We start from the raw sequence: 27,625 nt of genomic DNA on the forward strand, positions 1-27,625 counted from the left end.
CATAGGTTTTCTTCTTCTGGTTAGGCTATCTTGATCTCTGGCTCCCTCTTGAGTATTTTTTGTGTCTTAATTATTTAATCAAACAGCCTGCTTAAAGCATCAGACAAGTTCAGTGCATACTGTACAAGTCAAAGGTTTGGACACCGCTCCTCATTCAAGGGTTTTTCTTTATTTTTACTATTTTCTACATTGTAGAATAATAGTGAAGACATCACAACTATGAAATAACACATATGGAATCATGTGGTAACTAAGAAAGTGTGAAATATATTTTATATTCTTCATAGTAGCCACCCTTTGCCTTGATGACAGCTTTGCACACTCCTGGCATTCTCTCAACCAGCTTCACCTGGAATTATTTTCCAACAGTCTTGAAGGAGTTCCCTGATTGAAAAGATTTGGCATGGGTCCCCAGATCCTCAAAAGGTTCTACAGCTGCACCATCGAGAGCATCCTGACCGGTTGCATCACCGCCTGGTATGGCAACTACTCGGCATCTGACCATAAGGCGCTACAGAGGGTAGTGCAAACGGCCCAGTGCATCATTGGGGCCAAGCTTCCTGTCATCCAGGACCTATATAATAGGCAGTGTCAGAGGAAAGCCCATAAAATTGTCAGAGACTCCAGTCACCCAAGTTATAGACTGTTTTATCTGCTACCGCACGGCAAGCGGTACCGGAGCGCCAAGTCTAGGACAAAAAGGCTCCTCAACAGCTTCTACCCTCAAGCCATAAGACTCCTGAACATCTAATTAAATGGCTATCCAGACTATTTGCATTGCCCCCCCCCCCCCCCCCTACGCTGCTACTACTCGCTGTTATTATCTATGCCTAGTCACTTTAATAACTCTTCATTAATTTACATATTACCTCAATTACCTCGACACCGGTGCCCCCGCACATTGACTCAGTACCAGTACCCCCTGCATATAGCCCCGCTATTGCTATTTACTGCTGCTCTTGAATTATTTGTAATTCTTATCTTTTACTTTTTTAGGTATTTTCTTTAAACTGCATTGTTGGTTAAGGGCTTGTAAGTAAGCATTTCACTGTAAGGTCTGCACCTGCTGTATTCGGCGCATGTGACAAATACAATTTGATTTGATTTGATTGAGATCCCCCCCACTGTGTACAGTCATATCTGAGGAGACAGTTATTTAACGGTGATTAACTAGATCATTGTGGTATCCCTTGTAGACCCAGAACTAAGTGGTATGAAGACTGTAAGTAGCAAGAAAAATATTGAGGTCAGAATAGAAGTAGAAGGCTGTATTGAAACGTTTACACAGGCTTGGTTCCCACACTCCTCATGTCAGGTAAGCTATATTTAAATATTGTTTTATGTAATGAGCCAATCTGCTGTACCTTCCATTTCCTGCATATCTAAGCCTCATCTCCTCATCTCTCAAAGGTGAGTTCCTCTGAAGGTAGAGTGAGAGTCACTAAAAAACAGAGCAGATAAGAGTGACTGTCTTTGCTTATCACCACACAGGCAGTAGTATGAAACAGGCCATGCAAATCACCCTGCCCACCTGACTGTACTGTGTGAGCCTGGACAGAGACAGGCTCCTATACGCTAGTCTTGGGTGCATGATGATCATCTCTCCAGATTGATCTCTATGCACACACCTGCTCTTAATGTGTGCCCACACACCCACACACTGCTGCTTGCTGTTGCTGTTCTTGTCAGTTCAATATTGGGACGGTTCCTGACGGTCTTTGTATTTTCTTTTGATACCATATAGTAACAGTCTGCTTAAGTGACAGCAGGGTTCGAGACAGCGACCAAAACACTCGCATTTGTGACCCTTTGACTTTGAAGTGTGACACCAATTTTTTATTGGTCGATAGGGTTCCAGTGAAAAAAATGTGACTGGTCACGTAAGTTTAGTATTGTATAGTATACTGAAACGTTGGTACCAGAACATTAAAAACTGTTTGGTACAAAATGTTTTGTTACTTTCGGTACTTGTGTCAAATGTGTCTCACGTCATCTACTGATTGAGAGAGGATTAAGTCCGTCTACGTCTCCTTATAGTACGAGCACACCGTGCCTGCTCCACTTACTCATTGCTAGCTCTAGCCTGTCAGAAGAACCATTGCACTCACTGGGAGTCTGGGCTGGATCATGTTAGCTCTCCACTCATGCTGCACAGAAGTTAATGCAACACGGCATGTGGAAGTGTTGCAAATGTTAATTACTGTTCGCAAAACATTGTCCATTTTCCAGGCTAGAACACTTTACAATGCAAGAAAATACCATTAGCATCCAGCTGTGTAGGCTAACTGTCCTAGCTTACAGCTGAAGCTAACATCAGTTCACTATCCTAGTACATTGTTTGTGATAATATGCAAACTATAACGCAAAATATGCTGATTTCAAAACTGATTGTCGCCAAAAACCATAGTCATTGACAAGAACTTGATTAATTCACTTCATCTCCCTTGCCTCACGCCTCTTCTGTCTCTCTCACTCAATGATCTCACTGTGTGTGGATGACGTCATTAGGTCTAAATGAGACAGCGTACACTTTTAGAAAATAAGAGATTGCTTCCCCTATGCAAATGTTGATCAGTAGTACAATAAAATAAGTCCCAAATTGCTTTTTATTTTTCATCTGTAGCACAATGAAATCAGCCAAAACAAGTTTAGTAACTCAATGCATGCACACACTGATAATGCATTCACCTGTATTATGAACCATTATGTTATTATGTAGTTAAATTGGTAAAAGCAAAGTCAAATTGATTGCATGATTGTATAATTGATTGTATAAACAGACACAGGTCAGGTCATTTAAAAAACAATCTCTAATCTAGCCCCCTCTTCCTCTACTTTACAATGACTGTCTAATGAACGTTAATGAAGGAAGATGGTCTATGGATGTCTGTTGTTGTTGTGAAATAATTGACTGCGAGTTAGTGTGATTGTAGTTATTTAATTACACAAATTAATTACACATACATTACATACTGTATTACATACTGCTTACAGTTTGTTAGCATGGTGGCTCCATGTGATCTTGCTTAAGGCTCACTAAGAAAAGCTGTGTGTGATTGGGCGTGTGTCCCTGAGGAATATAGCGGGCACATGGGGGACTTTTTTCTGTTGTTTGTTGAGGAGACAAAGCACAGTTGGAACACATAGATGACATTTTCTCAACATGAGTCCAGCCTTTCAGAGTCACAGTGCCAATGTGAACAGAGCTCTCTTATTACACTGGTCAATATTGGGCTGTGGGGAGTGATATGGTTCACTGCATGGGAACCTGGGCTCTGCCAGCTACTGCTATAGCTGTCAATAGCTAGTCGTCAATAACCCCAAACACCCACTCACGTACACAGACACATACACACACACCTTTGTTTTACTATCATTGTGGGGACCAAACAATTGATTCCCATTCAAAATCCTATTTTCCTTAACCCCTAACCTCTAACCCTTAACCTAATCCTAACTTTAACCCTAAACCCCTAAACCTAACTCCTAAACCTAACCCCTAATTCTAACCATAATACTAACCCTAATTGTAACCCTAATCTTGAACCTAAACCCAAAGCGTAAAATAGCATTTTTCCTTGTGGGGACTGACGAAATGTCCCCACAAGGATAGTAAAACCAAACACACACACACATTCTTAACCTTATAGTCACTGCTCACTAACTGGAACATAGTCTATTACAGATAACAATCCCTCTATCTCTGACTTTCTCCCTCAGTCTGCTGCTGTGTCGATGTGGCGACGGTGACCTTTCCTTTGGCTCCTCTTTCTCTCTCTGTTTGTTTAAACCTGGCGCTCCTCTTCCTTTCACCTGTCTGGGTGCTGCTCTCCTTTCATCTTTGACAAGTAGGGAGGAAAGGGGGGAATGAGGCTTCAGAGAGAGAGGGAGTGAAGAGGGATTAGATTAAAACAAGTGACAGGTTGACACCCTGAGAACCTTTATAGGGGCGGAGGGCTCTTTAAAAAGGTGCAGACACCAGGTCAAACATGCCCAAGCATCATTTAGTGCCTGATAGACCTCAGATAAGATGGGGCTACACAAATAAAACACTGAAGGATTGTTTGAATGGAACACTGTATCACCTGCCGGGTCTATTTTGTTCTTTCAATCAGTGAGTTACTTTTAAGAACTCAATTATATCCAAGTTGTAGTGCAGTATCCACACAGTCTCTATAAACTTCCCCTTGTCCAGGGGTGAAATAAAAAAGCACAAATGTACTGGAACAAATACCAGTTGGACAGGTAAATACTTTTAGTGTTTTGATTGCACAGTAGATTGCCTCATAGCTGACATTATGAAGTCAAATGACATGCTATTGCTTTTCTGGTTAGGAGCCACTAGGTGGCATTAAAGTGGGTTTTAGCACCACACAAGCTGTGAATCTGAGGGAAAGATCTCAGTTAATGAAATTAATATTCTCCACACAATTGGAGATCTGCATGAACAATGACATGTTACTAGATAAACTTAATGAATTCAGAATTAAGGATATACATTTAGTCAGGCATATTATAAGCTAATGTGTAAGACTTTTTTTAAACAATTATGCTTGATAATGCCTCACTTCATAAACTGAATTTCTTACTAAGTATTTAGCTGAAAAACATTCAATAAATTCATTACAGCATATAAGGGAATAACATATTTTTCTAGTCTTAAGAAATATGTATTTGTTCACACTGTCTCAGTGATTTGTGGGGTTGGCTGCCATTACTCACCCTCTCCACCCCATTAGTTTTAATGAGTTTCTGAATGATCCACAGGTAATTCTTCTCCCATGGAAACCATGGCTGTTAAGTTTACCCTCCTACTGACTGGGAACAATTACATCATAGGCCCTCCTGAGTTTATGATTAATATGACTGTCCACACAACAGCCATGGGGAACTGGTCGTCTAATGAGGGAGGCTGCCTGCACCTATGACAGAGAGACCTGGGGTCAACTGAAATTTGTCAGAATAGCTCATCTCAATGTTTATTGCTATAATTAGGTTTGCCTGTTGCTGTGTAGTTACCTTCCTGTTTAGTTGCACAGTCAATATCTCAGATTGGATGTTGGTTCCAGCATTTTCTTAGAACAAGAGATTTTGTGTGTCAAAGCAAGAAAGTCAGACCGATTGTTATTGCAGTTAAAGTTAGGAACACTAAGTCAGTCGGCACTATTAAGTCCCATTGTAATATTTTACAAACTTGCATAAAGCCCCCAAACTTGCAAATACACTTCGTTCTTAGGCAGTTCAATCTGATTCCAGTCTGAGCCCTGTAAAGATAATGGCAGTGGTGGAAAATGTACTCAAATCTCATACTTGAGTGAAAGCTAAGATACATGAACAGAAAATGAGAAAATGTAAAAGTCACCCAGTAAAATACTTGAGTAAAAGTCTAAAAGTATTTGGTTTTAAATATACTTCAGTATCAGAAGTAAATATAGTTGATAAAATATACTTAAGTGTCAAAAGTAAAAGTACAAATCATTTAAAATTTCTTAAAATAAGCAAACCAGGCAGCACAATTTTCTTGTTTTATTTACGGATAGCTAGGTGCACACTCCAACACTCAGACATAATTTACTAAAGAAGCATTTGTATTTAGTGAGTCTGCCATATCAGAGGCAGTATGGATGACCAGGGATGTTCTCTTGAGAAGTGTTCGAATTGGACCATTTTCCAGTCCTGCTAAGCATTCAAAATATAACGAGTACTTTTAGGTGTCAGGGAAAATGTATGGAGTAAAAAGTACATTATTTTCTTTAGGAATGTAGTGACGTAAAAGTAGTAAAAAATATACATAGTACAGTAAAGATACCCAAAAACATTACTTAAGTACTTTACACCACTGGATAATGGGCTCTGGTATATACAGTGGCAAGAAAAAGTATGTGAACCCTTTGGAAATAGATGGATTTCTGCATAAATTGGTTATAAAATTTGATCTGATCTTCATCTAGGTCACAACAATAGACAAACAGTCTGCTTGAACTAATAACACACAAACAATTAAGTTATGTCTTTATTGAACGCACCGTGTAAACATTCACAGTGAACCACTGGATTCAATAACTGGTTGACCCTACTTTGGCAACAATAACCTCAACTAAACGTTTTCTGTAGTTGCGGATCAGACCTGCACAACGGTCAGGAGGAAATTTGGACCATTACTCTTTACAAAACCGTTTCAGTTCAGCAGTATTCTTACGATGTCTGGTGTGAACTGCTCTCTTGAGGTCATGCCACAGCATCTCAATTGGGTTGAGGTAAGGACTCTGGCTGGGCCACTCCAGAAGGCGTATTTTCTTCTGTTGAAGCCATTCTGTTGTTGATTTACTTCTGCGTTTTGGGTCGTTGTCCTGTTGCGTCACCCAACTTCTGTTGAACTTCAATTGGCGGACAGATAGCCTAACATTCTCCTGCAAAATGTCTTGATAAACTTGGGAATTCATTTTTCCGTCAATGATAGCAAGGTGTCCAGGCCCTGAGGCAGCAAAGCAGCTCCAAACCATGATGCTCCCTCCACCATACTTTACAGTTGGGATGAAGTTTTGATATTGGTGTGCTGTACTGTGCTCTTGCAGTCATCTTTGCAGGATGGCCACTCCTAGGGAAAGTAGCAACAGTGCTGAACTTTCTCAAGTTATAGACAATTTGTCTTACCGTGGACTGATGAACATCAAGGCTTTTAGAGATACTTTTGTAACCCTTTCCAGCTTTATGCAAGTCAACAATTCTTAATCTTATGTCTTCTGAGATCTCTTTTGTTCGAGGCATGGTTCACATCAGGCAATGCTTCTTGTGAATAGCAAGCCCAAATTTTGTGAGTGTTTTTTATAGGGCAAGGTAGCTCTAACCAACATCTCCAATCTCGTCTCATTGATTGGACTCCAGGTTAGCTGACTCCTGACTCCAATTAGCTTTTGGAGAAGTCATTAGCCTAGGGGTTCACATACTTTTTCCAACCTACACTGTGAATTTTTAAATTATGTATTCAATATAGACAAGAAAAATACAATAATTTCTGTGTTATTAGTTTAAGCACACTGTGTTTGTCTATTGTTGTGACTTGGATGAAGATCAGATCAAATTTTATGACCAATTTATTCAGAAATCTAGGTAATTCCAAAGGGTTCACATACTTTTTCTTGCCACTGTGGCTCCTTAAGTCAGTCTGGACTTTGTCTGCTGCTCCTGGAACACTTACTGTAGATCCTCAGTGCAATAAAACACCTGCCATCTGTCTGCCCAGAGTTGTCTGTATCTGAATGTACCGCCTATTCATGATGGCCAATGCTGTTTACTCAAGATGCTGAATCATTCTCTTGCTGGGGACTGTTGTGAAAATTAGAAGATTGTACAGAACTTTGACTTGAAGGTCATCACAAATCAGATCAGATTAATGCTATCTTTTTCTATACCCTGTCCTACAATGTTAAACATTTCAAGACATAACCTCCGTTATAAAAAATCAAAAAAATCAGCCATTGACTCACTTACAAGGCTATTCATACCAGTCTCTCCATTACCATTTTCTCACATTCTCATTCATTGATTTCATTGATTTATGCAAACGTTATGTCTCTGACTCCTGTTGTGTTTGTCCTCCAGCTGTTGCAGCTGTGTAGATCAGTGAAGGTTATGAGGCCCTGAAAATTGTGTCTGACTTCAATGTTCCCTCCTGCTGCATCTTTTTTTAATACATTTTTTATTTAACCTTCATTTAACTTGGCAAGTCAGTTAAGAACAAACTCTTATTTACAATGACGGCCTACACCAACCAAACTCAGACAAAGCTGGGCCAATTGTGCGCCACCCTATGGGACTCCCAATCACAGCCAGTTGTGATACAGCCTGGATTCGAACCAGAGTGTCTGTAGTGACGCCTCTAGCACTGAGATGCAGTGCCTTAGACCGCCGCTACGCCACTCGGAAGCCCCAGGTCCCCATTGCATCTAGGTCCCCACTGCTGGGGTGGCCAACCCTCGGGCAGAGTGGGCCTTCTATTCCCCACCAGAGTACCCCATCAGAGCCTCCATTTTATGAGCCCCACTGTGCAGTATGCTGGGGCCGATCTCAGAGTATTAGCTCACACCAGCTCACTGCTTGACTCATCACATAGTTCTCAGTGAAAAGCCATGAGCTATGTTCCAATGTCCATACTAGCATACCACTAAGAATAAGGCAACATATAGGGCATGCATTCTAAGTCGCGTAGTGTGGATATTAGAACAGAGCCCATGGTATTTTGCCTAATCTGTACCAGGTTTGCAGACTACAGGCCCAGTTGTTGTCTACACTCAGTGTTGCTTAATGAATATGCTAATTTTGTTTGTACAAAAAAAGCTCTGAAATTAAATGTATTCATGATAGTAGTGGAACAGAACTACATTTTAACAACAAGTCTTAAGACTAATGTAATGTAACATTTGTTACTAGTTTCCCTCATGAGCTGAGACCTAGCCTTGGCCTGAGACAGTGCACCAGACCATAGGTGTATGGAAGCCGTATGTCTCAGTAGACACATGGACTGCACTGCTAACAGCATGAGGTAGCTTCACAATGTGGACCAGTGAGCTATGTGCAATCACCCAACAAATACAATCCCCAGTATATACAGAGACCCACTGGGCACACACTGGTTGAATCAAAGAGGTTTACACGTAATTTCACTAACATTACGTTGAACCAACGTGGAATAGACATTGAATTGACGTCTCTGCCCAGTGGGGGTGGACACTTTTACTGTGAATCTCTCTGCCAGCCACTTTCTCTCATCAAGACCGAATAGGCCATTATGGCAGCTTTTTGATTCAGCGAGATACAAAAATTGTAAACAGACAAGATATGTTCAGAATATATTTTATTAATATGAGCAAAGTCATAGAAAATGGTTTGTGACAGAATACATGTGGGAAATGTAGTACTTTATATCCCTCAATTCACTGATCAGATGTCTGCATTACATGTAGGCCTATAATGTTGATCGACTCTTAATAAACAAACATTGTTTGATCTTGCATAGAAACTTAAACTTTTCCATGACAGTGAAATCCGTTGTGTACTGTATCTTTGTCATAACCTGACAATCAATTATCAATGCCCTTAATAAATGTACTGTATAGTGTATCTTGTTTTGTTCATGTTTTCCCTTTATAATTGTGTGATAGACTTGCAGTCAACAGTTGAACCAAGGAGAAGTTAAAGTTGTCTGCGCATACATTATTCACAAAGATAAATGCCATGCTGTGTTTTAATTGGTTGTGAACCATTTATATAATAGTGTTATATTGTGCAAATGATCAACACATGGATGATTGTGAGAAGGTGCAGCTGACTTTTTAACACTGTCTTTTGATATAGCCTTTCTTCTAACTGAGAATGTGTGGGCAAAAGCGTGGTGAACCAATGCAATAACTATTTTAGGGGCTCAAATATGTGTACTAAATTACTCTAGAAAAAGCCAATTCTTCTTAAATTAGATAATCTATAAAACAATGTTTAACTGAAATGTATTATCAGCTACTGGAGGTTGTTATTTTAATAGAAAAATATCCTCCTCATAATTTCTCTGACACAACTGAAATGTTGCTAGGTATTGGATAGCTGAAGTTGCCCCTCTGAATTTGGTAGGCTGATGTCAGTATTGTAAACGGTTCGCCTAAAGAGAGAGGGGGGAGAGAGAGGTTTATCTGGACACTTGAAGGGATGCTTTGAAACGAGGCTTAGATCCCACCCAGTGAAAGAGTAGGCGGGTCAGAGGCGGAGGATGGCATACAGGCGTCATCCCACTCTCGAGTCAGACCAGACGCTTCAACTTTTTATATCAATCGCGAGTGAACTGCTACAGCAAGGAAGTATTCTCAGCTGAGCTGAGATATCCACACCGGAGACAAAAGAGTCGAAAGCTTTTCCCCTCCTTCAAGCAACGTATATTTTGTAGGGGATCTGTTTTTACAAGGCGGAACCACTATTCTTTCGATGTTGACATCGTAGTTTTCTGATTAAAAAGGCATTGGGCTCTAAACTTTTGCGTTTTACGCGTATGTAAGAAGTTCAAAAGCGGATATTCAGATATTTTACCGTTATTAACAACTGTTATGTCGCGCTACTGAAGCGGTCTAGGACATGTCCTATTCGTCCAGGTGAGTGCAAAATAAACATAAGGAAATAGCATGCTGTGATGTTTTTGATAGCTATAATTTCAGAAGACTAAGAATAAACAATATAACAGAAAATCGCACCGCCGCTCTCCCAACTTTGGACTTCACTACCCAACATAGCCCCATAGGCCTAATTACTCGTTTTTAGATCATTATGCTGTCTGGTCTAAATGGATTTATTTTGTAGGCTACCATATCAAATAGGCTATTCATGTGTTTACGTAATGAAACAAAAGTGTTGTATTCAGCTCACGGCTCACGCCTAGACGCGCGCGATGTAACATTAATTGGAGAAAATTCTTGTTTTGATTAAGTCCCTCCGGTGTCTGCACAACGGTTTAGCGTGGGAGAATTATGTTTTAACAGATGTCCGTCGTTCCTGATTATCTTTAGTAGCCCATTATTTCCATCATAGAAAAGCTTGAAACACTAGCCTACGCATTCTCACTGGGCACACACTGGTTGGAACAACGTTATTTCCACATCATTTCAATGACATGACAGTGAACCAACGTGGAATATACGTTGAATTGAAGTCTGTGCCTAGTGGGATTGGTATTGAATATAATAAAAATACCATATATATATATACATATAGGCGTTTTTTTCCCACGACTGCCTGGATTTAGTCTATGTTGTGTATGTAGCCCTGTTGGTTCCAATGCGATGTTGTCTATAATATGCCTATAGGGCAGTTTTTGGGGGATAGGAATGAGAGAAAAGCAGGCACTTGATTGTTTTGTTTCCTTTTGTTTTCCACATTAACCTATCTTCGCTCTTCTCAGTCTATCCAGCAGTTAATGTGCTACCTGTTGAAGTTGCACGACAATGGGGCTCCTGTTCTCGGGTGATTCAGTGAAGGCGAGGGGCCGAATTGTGTTTCCAATTTCAAGACAAAGTAAAAAGAGATAGGCTACTACTGCAACCTGTGGGTGGCGATAATGGACCAGTTGGCCGCTAGCCTATGATTTTGAATGCAGTTTTTTCGCCCGTCAGTCACAGAGGCATTAATCCAATCAGGTCTGCTTTCAACACATGTTGGTAGAATGTGTGCGGAGTCTGCCGACACTAAAGCAACAAACTGCGTGACTCTATTGTTCGTCGGTTTGACTGCGTTTTCGTTGTCTCTTAAATATGGCTCTCGATTTAACTCTGAATTTTTTGATATGAGTAAGTATTTATGATATAATAGGCTACTGAAAGTATTATGAAGTATTATAAAGCCGACAGGTAGACTATAGGCCTAATAGAGAAAGATCCTTCATGCGCAAGAGATCCTCCATGCGTAATTTGGAACCAATTCGAGTATGCAATACATTTTCCCAAGTAACGATCAGATTAATTTCGAAAACATGAATATAACTACATTTGTCTTGGGGATGCACAATATGATATTCACAACTTTCATTTCAGATAGAAGAAGTTAACTTGGCTTGGAGATGGGGTTGTGACGCAGTTACTACGGCTCGTAACTTCATGCCAACTGTTTCCCCCTGCTAAAAATGCTGGAATCAGCACTTATGTCCAAACAAATAATGGATATAGGCCTATGTGCAGAGGAAGAAGTAACAGCGGAGTCAACAACTTGACTCGACCGGGCGGGATATTTAGTCATGCGCGCTCTGTTTTATTAGCCTACACATTCTATAAAGTATGACTGTTTAGACTTTGAGTCCACAATAGCAAATCTCCAACAAATAATGACATTGCACCGACAAAATAATAAAAATAGCCTAACTCTGATACTTGATCTATCCTACAGACAACAAAATCAGTCCAATGGCTCGACCATCCTAATTGAGAGAGGGAAATACGGAGAATTGAATCCCGGTGGCGGAGCAGCCTCCGGTGCCGAACCGACTGACAACCCCCAGTTCAGCGAAGGGGAGCAGCAGTCACGGGGAGGAATAATGATGCCGAATAGTCTGCTTGGTTACCAGTCGAGGTCGCCGTTGTTCAGAACACTGTCCAGGTCATCCAGTGGATATTTTTCGTTCGACAGCGATTCTATTCCAAGCTCCCCGCTATTGAAAGATAAGTCGACACAGACTCCGAGCCCATCTAGCCAAGTCATGACTCACGCACTGCAGCGCATGTCTCAAGCACAGGAGACCAATCGAGATTATGGTAAGGCACACCCTTGCTTGTGTCGCACAAATAAATGTTGTTACTCACTATCCAGCCCGCGCTGGGCAGCTGCATGGCATGGCGTATATGATAAATCCTTGACGCGCAAATGATGATATGTGCCACGCCCCTGTGTCAATCGGAAGGTGCACTTTGTTTTGAACTCTTAACCCACACCAGTTGACGACATTCTCTGTCTATTCCAACATATTAAGGTCTTGGTTTATTGCATGCTATTGTTCCTTGGGCGGTTTGTAATGTCTATTGTTATATTTACTTCAGTATCGTAGTCTTTACCATATCTGCATCTGTCCAGCCAACATAATTACGTGACCATGAGCCAACAGTTGAATTCAACCTCAGCAGGAAGTTTCTAAAGAACAGTATCTGCCCTCTGTTTACTGAGTTGTGTCATAAACCACCAAGGATCCACCTGGGCTCAGACAGGGTGTGTGTGTGCACACGTCATAGCAAAACATGCGCGTGCATATGTGTGTTAAAGGCACCTGTGCGTGCACACAGATTTACACTCAACCTCAATAACATTCCCTGACAAAGCTAGTGGCCATAGAAGACAAGCTAAAGGAAATACACAGGGACAAACAGGCACAGTGCATAATAGATGTGATTGAGCAGCCTGATTCACTTGTGTCCTTTTATTTGCGCTCAGTGTTGCAAAGGCAACATGTAGCGAGTTTGAGTATAGGCCAGTCAAAATAGACCTCTGTGTCTTTTGTCAACAGCAGACAGGGATTCATCTCTGTTCATTCTCCTTAGGAGCCGGCTGATATAAGGACAGATAAATCTCTATCTGTAGTGTTTCACCACATCTCTAATCCCAGAGGCTACTCTTAATGGGGTAGAGAACAACAACTGTTCTATCTCTGATCTTGGGAAGTCAGTGAACTGGCTCCAACTCAAATCAATTTTTTTTTAGATAAAGTCTGAATAGTATGTTTGTGGAGAATAACAAATGTTCTCCAGTTTTAGTTCTACCGTATGTCTGTTCTTGCCTGAGGGAGACAGATGCTGTGGAAGAATTATTTTCTGACTATCAGATATGAGTGATCCTAGCGCACATGTAGAACACCACAGCTGTGGTTTTATATCTTCTCAGGGCATAATGCCTTTGGTGACTTAAATGGCATTTTGATTTTGACAACTTTACTTGAGGATTCTTAACAAATATCCTTTATAACTCAGTCATAAGGTTGTCATAATATAACAGAATGCCACATTTCATAATACCAGTCCTACACTTATCTTGGGAAATGTTGTGGTGATGCATGATGCATGTCATGAATTGTCACTGTGCTGTGTTATTGTTATGTCTCTTTTATGACAGTGATTTAACAACATTATACCAGGCCACTTGCAGTAAAGTGTTTCCACATTAACATATGGTTCCACTGATATTACAGGGCCCGTGAGGGATATGAGAAATATTACACATATGTTTCATGACACCTGTGAGTCATAGAAAGAGATCAGAACACATTCATATTGACAACTTAACCACACTATAGGAACCACTTGGCATGTCTGCAAAGTGTCATACTGGCCTTTTCTTAGTAATGCTGTAGCTTGGTCTTTGTTACTAGATTGTGTTCTAATGAGTTCTGACAGCCATTTGCTCTTTGTCCACCAGACGCGTGGCCCAACCCCCTCCACCCCTATAGACCACGGCCACCGCCAACTGCAGGGGACATGTGGCCAGAGACACTGATCGGTCAGGAGCTTCAGCGCATTGGAGATGAATTTAACGACCTCTTCATACATGGGGTGAGTAGGTACACCACACCAGCACTGAGTCTTGTAACCTACTACTGTATATACACATACAGGGTTGGAGGAGCCACATATAAGTGATGATGAGGATGATAATGCCCCTTATATCCAGAAGATGCATCATTTTGGGGGTGTTAGCATTTAATTAAAGGACTCTCTTCAGGGAATGGGTAGCTTCAATATCCAGGGGGTACAAATATGCTACATAGGCACTGCAACAATTATTATATCAGGGTCTTGATAATCACAGGTGTCACTGCAGGGCAGGGGAAAGTTAATCTTCCCATTAGATAGTGTCAATAATTTAAGTGTTCTCTCAGAGCTGCTGCCAAAATCATGGCAGCACTGGTGAACAACATGCCTGTGCTGCCATACGTTTTTTTTCTTCTCTTGCTACTTGCACAGCACATTTCTGGAGGTTGCATCACCTTATTTACAAACCATATCAAGGACGGCACTGTATCAAATGGAGCTGATAAGGTGCTCAGCTCAACATGTGCCATTCTAAATTATTTCACGCTTCCATACTTTCTTTGTGACCTTGACCTAGCATAGACGCGTTCTGTGCTGTAATTTCTTATGTACCGAGGGCTCTCTGGTTTTATAACATTATTTATAATAGATACAGGACAGATCCAATAGCCACATTGAAATTGTGGTGCATAGTGCAGAAGGCAAGATAAAGGGAAATCTGTGCACCTGCTATTGCAACATTGTACAGTAGCTTGTATGTGGGCATGGCGATTAATCAGCCAGCTGTTCATCTACAGTATAATGTCATGTTTTTGTACCTTAAACAATATCTGTGAGTTGGTGATTCATCTTACCCCGGGTTATCATTTTCCTGGTTCATTTTGTAACTCTTACACTTGAACACTAATACTCAAGGCTTGTTGTGTTCATTTTTGGAGAAAATATTTTGTTTACACTCTATGGAGAGTTTTCTCCCATGTTCCTTTCTTGTCACTCTCCATCTGAGCAGACTTGAATTGGCTGAAATTAAATACGTTTTTCTTGCCAGCTCATAACACCGGGATTTTCTTGTCGTGGACATTGTGTATCTTGCATCTGAAGAATGTTATGATGTGTTTTCTTCATCACCATCCCCAAGAGTCACTGCCTGGTACCCATAAAGGCGGACAGTTTGTCTGTATAACCAAAAAGATTCACTGGAGACACATACTTTTCTTTCAAATGAGTGTGTGAGGAATTGCCGTGAGGTAAATGTTGTGTTACTAATGGCCTCAATGTCTGAGGAGAAATAAATATTTATACACCTTTCAACAAATGAGGCTGTGATTCAGACTTAACACACATTGTAGAACAGAACAGGGCTTGTTTGTGTGTGTGTGGTACTGTATTGGCTAGAGGGAGGTGTATGTATTTTGAGAACAATGAGCCCAATAAAAAGCAGAACATGTTGTGTTCTATGTTCCGTGTTTTGGTCTCAGGTGTTTGGTTGACATCAGAGTGAGGAATTCTGCAAGACTGTCTCTGTCTAGAATCTAGAGCTGTCTCATATGTGACCGACCGCCTTGATTCGGTCTTATGTAGCAAAATTTGAAATTGTGTTCTTTACATTGGATAAAAGCAGAGACACAGAGCTACAAAATTGTATTTCATACACTGCATTTGAGGTACAATGGGAAAGTAATTCTGCTTTGAAAGTTGATGAACTTGAAACCTCACTTTAGAGAAAATGGTGTTAGAATATTTTGTTATCTACTGGAGATCTCTTCTTTTTCTACACCCATTCAACATCGTTCACACCCTCTTAAGCTTTAGCCCCCACCCAAACTCTGACCATTGTACTCGCCCTAGCAGAGCTGGTTAGGCTGTTTTCATGTTATCCAGAGCGTTGGTGACTGTAACTGTGCTGCTGGCAACGATTTAATTACGCTTTTTTGCAGATGTTTACTGACACCGGCAATATTCAATGGGTTTTGAGCGTTTGGTAATTCATCAGTTATTCTGCGCTCTGGCACACTCAGACAAGAGTGTAGATGGCCAGACTGAATTTATGAACGCATTCGAAATGGTTACTTGCATAGTGGAGTCTTTTGTTAAGACATGTAGCTAGCTAGCTAACTATACAATGAACCATAATCCCAACTCATGACGTTACTACCCTGCATGAATCTGCAGGTAACTAACCAACCAGGTTCAATGTTAGCTAGCTAACATTAGGTTATAACTAGCCCCCAAAAATATTCTGAGGTATGAATAATAAGATCATACACGTAATGTTAGCTAGCTAGCTAACAGTACACTTTAACTTGAAATGAAAACACTATGTCAAAATTAGAAATGTGTAATATCTGAAAATGTGGCCCGCTAGACTATCTTAACTGTGGTCTGAAATCGGAGTAGATAGCCAGAGCGAATTTACCAGATAACGTTGCATCTATCAACAGTTCTTGCAATGACATTCTATTGAAATGTATACTTGCATAGTGGAGTATTTTGTTAAGACATGTAGCTAGCTAGCTTGCTAAACAATAAACCATAATCCCAACTCATGACGTTACTAACCTGCATGAATCTGCAGGTAGCTAACCAACCAGGTTCATTGTTAGCTAACAGTACACTTTAACTTGAAATGAATTTTTTTTATGTCAAAATTAGAAGTATGTTATATCTGAAAATGTAGCTAGCTAGACTATCTTACCCGTAGACATCATAGATGTCACGGATGCCATGGTTGCACTTAGTTTGAAGATGTAATCCGGAGACAGGTGTTTTCTCCATCACCTTAGCTATCATACTCGAATTCTGCTAATGCAGTTTTACTACGCAATATTTTTTTTTTAAAGCAGCGTTAGACAGGATTACCTACACATACTGACCAGCTCAAATAGACAGAAGCTTGCTATATGGCAGACCAATCCAAATTCATCTCTAGGCATGTCCAGCCCACTCATTATCTCAGCCAATCATGGCTAGCGGGAAAGTTGCTGACTTTTTCTGTGGCTAAACCAACTAAGCTCATAATTTAACAATTTTATACATATTTACAGATGGCATACAAGTTTGATATTAAGACACTTGAAAGTTCACATGCTCGAGAAGGTATTTCTGCCAAAAAACGCATTTTGATTAAATACATTTTTTGTACGTTCAAATAGCTCTCCTGTGAAGTAGTGACCCGCGGCATAGGCCTAGTTTCCTGAAACAGGTCACATACTGTATGTCTCCTATCTGTCTCAAATGTATATTAAATAACTGCACTGCCTTCGCAAAGTATTCAGACCTTGACTTTTTCCACATTTTGTTAGGTTACAGCCTTATTCTAAAATTGATGAGGGAAAAAACTATTGAATCAATCTACACACAATACCCCATAATGACAAAGCAAAAACAGGTTTTTAGAAATTGTAGCAAATTTATGAAAAATCTTAAACATTACATTTACATAAGTATTCAGACCCTTTACTCAGTACTTGTTTGAAGCAGCTTTGGCAGTGATTTCAGCCTCGAGTCTTCTTGGCTATGACTCGACAAGCTTGGCACACCTTTATTTGGGGAGTTTTCTCCCATTGTTCTCTGCAGATCCTCTCAAGCTCTGTCAGGTTGGATGGGGAGCGTTGCTGCACAACTATTTTCAGGTCTTCAGAGATCTTCGATTGGGTTCAGGTCTGGGCTCTGGCTGGGCCACTCAAGGACATTCAAAGACTTGTCCTGAAGCCACTCCTGCATTGCCTTGGCTGTGTGCTTAGGGTCGTTGTCCTGTTGGAAGGTGAACCTTCGCCCCAGTCTGAGGTACTGAGTGCTCTGGAGTAGGTTGTCATAACGATCTCTCTGTACTTTGCTCCATTCATCTTTGCCTCAATCCTGACAAGTCTCCCAGTACCTGCCTCTGAAAAACATCCCCACAGCATGATGCTGCCACCCCCATTTTTCACCGTAGGAATGGTGGTGCCAGGTTTCCTCCTGACGTGACGCTTGGCATTCATGCCAAGAGTTCAATCTTGGTTTCCCCAGACCGGAGAATCTTGTTTCCCATGGTCGGAGAGTCTTTTAGGTGCCTTTTGGCCACTCGACCATAAAGGCCTGATTGGTGGAGTGCTGCAGAGATGGTTGTCCTTCTGGAAGGTTCTCCCATCTCCATAGAGGAACTCTAGAGCTCTGTCAGAGTGACCATTGAGTTCCTGGCCACCTCCCTGACCAAGGCCCTTCTCCCCTGATTGCTCAGTTTGGCCGGGTGGCCAGCTCTAGGAAGAGTCTTTGTGGTTCCAAACTTCTTCAATTTAAGATTGATGGAGGCCACTGTGTTCTTGGTGACCTTCAATGCTGCAGAATCTTTTTGGTACCCTTCCCCAGATCTGTGCCTTGACACAATCCTGTCACGGAGCTCTACGGACAATTCCTTCGACCTCATGGCTTGGTTTTTTGCTCTAACATGCACTGTCAACTGTGGGACCTTATATAGATGGGTTTGTGCCTTTCCAAATCATGTCCAATCAATTGAATTTACCACAGGTGGGCTCCAATCAAGTTGTAGAGACATATCAAGGATGATCAATGGAAACAGGATGCACCTGACCTCAATTTAGGGTCTGAATACTTATGTAAATAAGGTATTTCAGTTTATTTTCTAAAAACCTGTTTTCACTTTGTTGTTATGGGGTATTGTGTGTAGATTGCTGAGGATTTTTATTTATTTAATCCATTTTGGAATACGGCTGTAACGTACAAAATATGGAAAAGTCAAGGGGTCTGAATATTTTCCGAAGGCACTCTATATACAGGTTGTTACATTGTGTGTTACTGACAAATTCAGGTGTTTCATCTGGCTTTATGTATATGTTTTCAACTGCCATTAACTGTCATAATGCTTGTATCTGGATCAGAGGTAGTATCTCCTGGCTAGTGAGTTATTTCCTTGTAAACAAAGCGTTTGTGTGTTTTCAGGTGTCACCTAAGGTGAATTTAAAAAACTCCTGCGCAGTATGTTCGCTGATCTGCAGATCTGTGTCATTTGTCAGACTTCCCAGTCCTCACTTCGGATTGTCTCTATGGCCTCTGGCCACCCACGCAACTGGCCAAATCAAATGTATTTATATAGCCCTTCTTACATCAGCTGATATATCAAAGTGCTGTACAGAAACCCAGCCTAAAACCCCAAACAGCAAGCAATGTAGGTGTAGAAGCACGGTGGCTAGGAAAAACTCCCTAGAAAGGCCAAAACCTAGGAAGAAACCTAGAGAGGAACCAGGCTATGAGGGGTGGCCAGTCCTCTTCTGGCTGTGCCGGGTGGAGATTATAACAGAACATGGCCAAGATGTTCAAATGTTCATAAATGACCAGCATGGTCAAATAATAATAATCACAGTAGTTGTCGAGGGTGCAACATGTCAGCACCTCAGGAGTAAATGTCAGTTGGCTTTTCGTAGCCAATCATTGAGAGTATCTCTACCGCTCCTGCTGTCTCTAGAGAGTTGAAAACAGCAGGTCTGGGACAGGTAGCACGTCCGGTGAACAGGTCAGGGTTCCATAGCCGCAGGCAGAACAGTTGAAACTGGAGCAGCAGCACGGAAAAGGTGGACTGGGGACAGCAAGGAGTCATCATGCCAGGTAGTCCTGAGGCATGGTCCTAGGGCTCAGGTCCTCCGAGAGAGAGAGAGAAAGAGAGAATTAGAGAGAGCATACTTAAATTTACACTGGACACCGGATAAGACAGGAGAAATACTCCAGATATAACAGACTGACCCTAGCCCCCCGACACATAAACTACTGCAGCATAAATCCTGGAGGCTGAGACAGGAGGGGTCAGGAGACACTGTGGCCCCATCCGATGATACCCCGGGCCAAACAGGCAGGATATAACCCCACCCACTTTGCCAAAGCACAGCCCCCACACCACTAGAGGGATATCTTCAACCACCAACTTACCATCCTGAGACAAGGCTGAGTATAGCCCACAAAGATCTCCACCACGGCACAACCCAAGGGGGGTCGCCAACCCAGACAGTGGGTTGGCGCCAACTGACCAGTGACCTATTACATTACACGCACGCACGCACGCACGCACGCACGCACGCACGCACGCACGCACGCACGCACACACACACACACACACACACACACACACACACACACACACACACACACACACACACACACACACACACACACACACACACACACTCCTCCTTCTCTGCCTAATAGCCATTATGGAAAATACTCTAGCTGTCTGAGTGCGCAATCAAGATCAAGTTTTGGGGTTAGAGAGCTCCGAGGAGGAAGGGTCAGGTTATAGTGACTGGGCAGATGGTTAGTGAGTGAGTGGTTGTGTTGCAGCATGGCAGGGCTACGTGACTGCTCCGCTTCATTATTCCTACCCTGTGGTTAAGGCTCTCAGAGAGTCCACTGTGGTCTCTAATTATCCACAGGTCCGCCTTTACAGGCCTCATTCACCCAGCGCCATGGAGACCCACTCAGTCCATCCCCGGCCTGGCTCTCCGGACCTGCTCTTTCTCCCAGAGTCAGTTTGAACCCAGGGCTCCAGCGGTTGTCATGCTTTGTGAGAGGCACTGGAAAGAACTTCTAAGTGGAGTTGGTCCGCTGTTAAGTCTTTGAGTGTGTTGTGGGTTTGGGTGTCTCCATACTCTGTTCATCTGGTTCTGTGTTGCTTGTGTGTGTGTTTAGTGGTGGCAATGCTGTGAAGTTAACTTTGCATGTGAAGGTGCTCTGTCCTGTGGACTGAAAAAGGAGGCTTTTAATTCAGGGCACTCCTCTGATACTTTGAGCGTTTAACTGAACCTTCCCAGACTGACAGATTTTTTATTTCACCTTTATTTAGATGTGCAGGGTTTGCATTTTTGGGACTATTCCATTGGTTCCATTGCACTAGGCCTGCTCAATAAAGTGCAGCTAAAGTATTTGAAAGAAATCCAAGTACTATTTGAGCCCAGGTCTGGTGAGACGTCTCTCCAGTGGTAGATATGGCAGATAGTAGAGTGAAACAAAAGGACAAGCACCCTGCTAATGCAAAGCAGATGTCTGGCCACAGAAACATGTTGTATTCTAAGAGAACTAATGTCTGCAGTTTGCCACCCAAATTATCTGAGCATTTACATGGCAGCTGACTTCTTTGTTGAGTCTCTATTCTGTTTTTAAATGGGGTTTGTTACTCAGTCATTTTCCTTAGAAAGTGGTGACACCCCATCTTATATGTGATGCAAGGTTATTTTGGCTTAGGACCAGCAGTCTTTCTCTTGTAGAAAGAGGGAGAGAGAAGTTTGTCTGTTTGGAAACTATTTTAAGCAGCTGTGTAATACCTTGTTTTGATCAAATAAAAGCACAAGCTGAGTAGCATTGAATGTTTCAGTGACAACTTTGTTTTTCCTCAGGCAGCAATTGCAGGCAGACATCTGCGAACGTAATAACGAGTCACTTTAATTTTATGTTGTCTATTCCAAATTCTGTCTGCTCTCCCAATTTGGTCGAATAGTTTTTCAGTGTTCTTCTGGTCTTGTAAGTCATGGCTTCTTGGTTTTGCTTGCATGTGGCGCTGTACTCTGCGTTCTCTCACCCCAGATCAATTGTCAGAGAGAGATTAGTCAGTCTGTGTGTGATGCCGGCATGCCACAACACATTTTGGGCACAGAAACAGCTGAATACTCACGCCCTGATCCATTATACTTGAGACATGGTTTAAGTGTTCATTGTTTGCAACATTGTACCAATTTGCTGGTTATGGGTGTAAAACGTTCAGTGTGTGTATTTCGTGAATTTGGGTATTCACAATATTCTTAAAGGGAAAGAGAAATTGATCCCAGTTTTTAAGGAAACTAACAAGTACAATACACACTAACTCCATTTCAGCTATGTGTGAAATAGCTGAACGTCTTTGAAAGTAATATTGGAATATGTTTTCTACTGTACCCCCCCCCCCCCAGCTAATAACATATTATTAAAGGGATCATTCACCTGTTGATTTGCCTTATGCCACCCTCTCATGTTGCATGCATCTGGGTGTGAAGTGGCGTGTGATTACATACTGTGTGTACTATATAATGCCATACAAAATGCAACATGTAGTCATGATACTATAATACACACCAGAGAGGTTTTACCCTCAGCCTCAATGGCCAAATCTCAGGATACAAGTCTATGTGTTTACACTGTGTTGAAACCACTGCCTGGAATGGCAGCATGTGTTTCATTTGTAGAGCTTACAGTAAGTATATAAGTCATTCCTCTTTCCATCTCATTCCATTAAAATCTCTTTACCATAGGAACATATAGTATTTGTTTCACACATTGTTAAATGGTCCTAAACTTCGAATGAGGATATGTTCTAATCAAACAACCTTTCAACAGCTTGTTTTAAGTTATTGTTAAGGCTTTCAGAACCATAATTTACATCTAGCCAAACCTTCGATCTGTCAATTCTCTAATGAACTCATCATGTTTGGCCTGAATGAGAATGGGGTTTTACAAGGTTGCCAGTCCTGCTCTAAGTCTATCTCACAGAGGAGTTAATGCACCTCAATTTAAGTTTACTTCCTCATCACCTGTTTCCTCAGACACTATTCACAGTCACTCCAGGTTTCTGTGGTTCTTGGCACGACTCATTTAGCGTAAAACCAAGCAATGATAGTCCTCTTGCATTTGTTCCTAAAATCCTTTTGTTGAGAGCAGAATACCTGAGGCACAGGGCTGGTTTACAATGTCTGCACTGTTATGGTTACCTGCCAAGCTGCTCTGAATCCACACACCTGCAGTGATTCACTAATGGAGCGATGCCCAAGTCATACTTCAGCACAGTTCCTGTAAGAAACAGTTGTTTTTTTCACCTCGAAGCACTAAGGGAAAAGTATAATTTTTTTCTCTTCATTTTATACTTGTAAAATGAATCACGCTTCCTCCGTCCCGTCTGCCAAAGGGCCACAGGGGAAATGCTCAGCGCTTATCGCAAAAGCCCTGCCAAACTAGTGGCCTCAGGCCAAAGTGCCGGCCTGGCCAAGATAGCCACCTGTTTTCACCTCCACTATGCCAAGTCTGCAGAGGTAATTGTCTGTGAGAGAAGTAGTCCATCCATCCCTCATTATTAGGATACCATGACCTGGCCATGTCCAAGTGCACCACTGAAGACCTAATAGAATGGCTCAATCTCTTCCCTAATCTCCATTCACCTCACAGTGAAAATGTCCCTATTTGTGTTTAGTTCATGAAGTGCCCTTTCCATTGGAGCTGAAGTAGCTGCCCTAATAGAATGGCCTTTATGACACTGCTGCTGCATTGTAGTGCTCATTAAGAGATATGTTGTAAACCTGGTATGTTAGGGTTCTCTTCAGCCCAAGGCTGTAGGACTAGTGTGGTTGTTTGCAGGGCCTCTGACCAACATAGCAATGTTGACACAAAGATCAGAAGAGCAGAACATTAACCCTCAATTGAGATGGTAAATACAGTTAACGTGGTTGCTCATTTAAATAAAATAAAATTTTATTTGTCACATGCTTGGTAAACAACAGGTGTAGACTAACAGTGAAATACTTACTTATGGGCCCTTCACAACAATGCAGAGAGAAAAATATAAAAATAATTGAAAGATTATAATACGAGGAATAAATGCACAATGAGTAATGATAACTTGGCTATAGACATGAGGTAACAGTACCGAGTCGATGTGCAGGGGTACGAGTTAATTGAGGTAGATATGTACATATAGGTAGGGGTAAAGTGACTAGGTAACAGGATAGATAATAAGCAGTGGCAGCAGCATACGTGATGAGTCAAAAGAGTTAGTGCAAAAAGGGTCAATGCAGATAGTCCGTGTAGCTATTTGGTTAATTAGCAGCTTTATGGCATGGGGGTTGAAGCTGTTCAGGGTCCTGTTGGTTCCAGACTTTAATGCTCAATTGTGCTTCTATAATTCAATGCTGTGTACACATCATTACCAAACTCATTCGTATACAAACACATCATGGTACTGTATCACAGGAGCACAAACACATCATGGTACTGTATCACAGGAGCACAAACACATCATGGTACTGTATCACAGGAGCACAAACACATGTAAGAACATTATATGTATTTGTCTGGGCCTCTTGTCTGAGTGTGGAGTGAACCCACTGGTCCTAACACCTGGAGAGGGACCAAGGGTTTGGGTTGAAGTGGACCAGGATGTCAGGAACGAGTTGTGTTGGCCTGATTCCTGTGTTTGTAGGGCTGCATGTGTGTGATGACGAGAATTTACCCCTCATGAAAGGACTGGCACACTGACCACAGTTGAATTCAGCCATGTCCATAGCCAGTATTATCAGCAAACCTCAGCTGTCTGCGTTCCACACACAGCACGGGTCATTATGGTTGTCAGGTGAATGGCACTCTTACGCCATGTGTTATGGCAATAATGTTGAATGCTTTATCCTGTATGTTTGTGTATATGTTTAGTGGTTATGTATACAGGAGTATGTGTATGTAACAGGGCTCTTTTCGCTGTGTACCCCACAGCGCCTTGCTGGCAGAAACGGTCAAGTTGCCCAGGCAAACCTGCAGCAGATGCACCAAGAGCCCGCTTTCCTTCTGTGGATGGGGCTCCTGATTGGACGACTATTACAGATCATCCTGCAGAGAAGATGATGGGTAGACAGAAGCCTCAATCCCAATCCTGCAGCACCCAGCAGACATGCACTGTAGCACCTGGGAGAATTCTGTCAAAAGACCCTGTACATATGTGATTATATAAAATGCTACATTTTCAGAATGGATCCTCCTGCATATGTGGACCTATACAAATTTGTCTTGATGGTTTTTAACTTTGAATGGCCTCAAGATTCCCTGATCCAGGATAAGTTGGAATAGGGAATTTGTACAGCTTTGGAGAATACTTTCTTTGGGAATTCTACAACAACTGGAATTTTGCACCTACTGTATGTTTCCTGCTCAGATTTGGAAAGCTGAGCCTAATCAAACCACCAAAGATGGAGTGTCCTGTTGCAGAGCACTCACAGGGATAATGCCATGTGGGTAATGCGTTGTGGAGATTACATGTGCCTTGTACAGTTTCTCGCTTTTTTACTAAGCTGTTTTCTTTTTCTTGCAGCTATTTATTTTTCACCTATGTATTTAATTTGTTTGTGAGTTTACCCATGGTCAGATGTGTCGAGTCTGCGCTGTGTCTGTTCCTCCTGGTTCTCATGGCTTCTCACTGTTTCCTTTCCTCATCCAAACATCATCTGCAATTCTAATTTGATGCAGCCAGTTCCATGTCCGGTTCCATTGACCCCAGACATTTAAATCTTATTATTAAATATAAAATTATTTGTAAGCACCATTTTTTAAATGTATTTTCTTTCCAAACATATTCAGTACAATAGCAAGGATGTTAGTAATAATTGTAAGAACAACAACAGCTAAAAACATTGATAGCAAATACAATGCCTAAAATAATAATATTTAATTAAATTAAAGTACATGAATTAGGGCAAATAATGTAAGTTCTTGAAACAACTTATTTTACTGTTGTCTCACTTGTTTAACCCTGCCCCTTTTCAGATGTCAAACATAATTGCTGTTATCATTTAGCATTTACCTCGGACGGGCTGTTGTCATGGCTTTCTTAGCCCAGCTGACACTCATGTTGGCCCGGCCAGGTCCTGTGCAGCGCTGCCAGGTCATTAAATGCTCATAGAAGCTTTGCTGGAAGAGAACCAAACTCTGAGCACCAGGGGAGCAGGGCTTTGTCAATGGAGAGCCATGAGCTAACATTAGCCAGAGGAACAGGCAGAGAGAGCCAATGGGTTCAATACAGGTTTTAATGGATGGGATGACTTGCAGTGCTTGAGAACTTAGATCGATAGACAGGGATAAAAACCACCCAACAACCTTGAAGGATCTATATTCAAATTCTTGAAAAATTGTTGTATTTCTAATCTGTGGTAGTATGAATGTTTTTTTAAGGCCCAGTGCAGTCAAAATCCTGTTTTTCCTGTGTTTTGATGAAACTATCACTTTAAAAGTTGGAAGGAATTTGAGGCAGTATAAGTTAATATATACCAATAACAAAGAGTTCCAAACCTCTTTGCCAATAACAGTTAGTTTTCAGATTACATACTCAGACCACTCCGCCAGTCCTAACAAAATTATTGCCAGAGAAATAGTTTTTTGCTAAAGAGCTATTTTTGTTTATTTTTTACAGTTTTAATGGAAAACTATTACAGTAAGGCACTTGCTTAATTGTTACCCAGAAATGATTTGATATTGAGATAAAAACAGATGCATTGGGCCTTTAAGGATAAACAAAAATTGAAGTAGGGTTACTTTGAATGTTACATGCTACCACATTGTGCACCATGGGTTGGTTTGAAATGTTATGTGTCCTCTTGTGTGAGCCAAAGATTGATTACACTGTAATTTTGCTGGTTAGATCTTATTGTATAGTACAGTATAGGCGTGGTTCTGTCCAACTGCCGTGGCCACCCTTTTGATTCCATTGCCTCATATTTGTCAGTCTGCCAGTATTTGATTTGAAAATTAATTTCACACCCACAGTTCAATAAATGTTATCCATGGAATTAAATGTTAACGGTATAAAATGTGCAGATAAAAGCCTATCTTTAAAATAACATAGCACTTACAGCTCATTAGAGGTTTTAATTGCCAAACATCTGCCTTTTAGATTTTTTATTCGCCATGTAGACGAAATGTAAGGTATTAGTTGATGAAATTATCTGCAAACCCAATTTTTATTGAGAAGCGTATCATTCCGTCATGTTTTTCTTTGTGCCAAAATTTTATTTTATTTTTTGGTGTTGTCAAATGAAACCAAAGACCTAATTTCAAAGTTGTGTATCTCAGAAGGGTGTAGTCGAGTCTAGAGGCTTTCCAAGAGAACAACTGAAAGCTGAATTTTCACCTTCTGAAACTGATATGGAAACTTCTCAGACAGTCAGCCAATGGTTCCATGTACTCTAGATATCAATCCATTGACTGACAGCATAGTCCATACTGTCCATACTTCTTAATGGGTAGAGACCAGACCATAGATAGAAATAGCATTTTTCCCAGACACATACAATAACTTAATTTTGATCCGCAACATTCCCAAGTTGTCCTTAGCAAGAGCCATAAATTTCAACCAGTGTCATCTTGGTGGAGGAAGTGCAGGTGTGTCCCTCTTGCACTATGATTACTGTCCCAGATTTCTGTCTGTTCAGGACCCTTTTGCACTGAGCGCAGACAGACATAAACTGATTTATCTGACTCACAGGACCCAGTACATTTGTAGCAAAATGTCAATTTTTTTCAGTTCTTTTTTTTTTGCACTGAAATGTTTTAAGGTTGTGATTTAAATTGTGCATAATGCTGTGCCTGTATAAAGCCTTTTTTCATCTTTTTAAAAATGTGTTTCTGGAATCTTCTTTCATTGTTGATTAAACCACATTCTTTTTAATGATAAGTTAGTAAGCCCCTGTCATTGTTCTATAACTAGAACCACTCATATTGCAGTCATTAATCACAGGCAGTTCATAGAAAGTTTGACCAAAGAAAAATGTGTGGCGAAATATCTTTAGTGCAAACTCTCATTAACATGTCTACATTTT

The 27,625-nt window shown here is 41.2% G+C and overlaps 1 protein-coding gene across 1 annotated transcript; it reads left to right on the forward strand.

Moving 5' to 3' along the window:
• The first annotated feature begins 9,763 nt into the window (after window positions 1–9,763).
• On the forward strand, window positions 9,764–27,477 carry LOC139571005 (bcl-2-like protein 11). The gene is made up of 4 exons (XM_071393444.1): window positions 9,764–10,136; window positions 11,917–12,281; window positions 13,930–14,063; window positions 24,534–27,477. The coding sequence occupies exons 1-4, from the start codon at window positions 10,120–10,122 to the stop codon at window positions 24,660–24,662; spliced, it is 645 nt and encodes a 214-aa protein (XP_071249545.1). The 5' UTR covers window positions 9,764–10,119; the 3' UTR covers window positions 24,663–27,477.
• Window positions 27,478–27,625: the final 148 nt, after the last annotated feature.

The sequence above is a fragment of the Salvelinus alpinus genome, chromosome 3 (genome assembly GCF_045679555.1).
Source record: "Salvelinus alpinus chromosome 3, SLU_Salpinus.1, whole genome shotgun sequence".
Classification (NCBI taxonomy): Eukaryota; Metazoa; Chordata; class Actinopteri; order Salmoniformes; family Salmonidae; genus Salvelinus; species Salvelinus alpinus.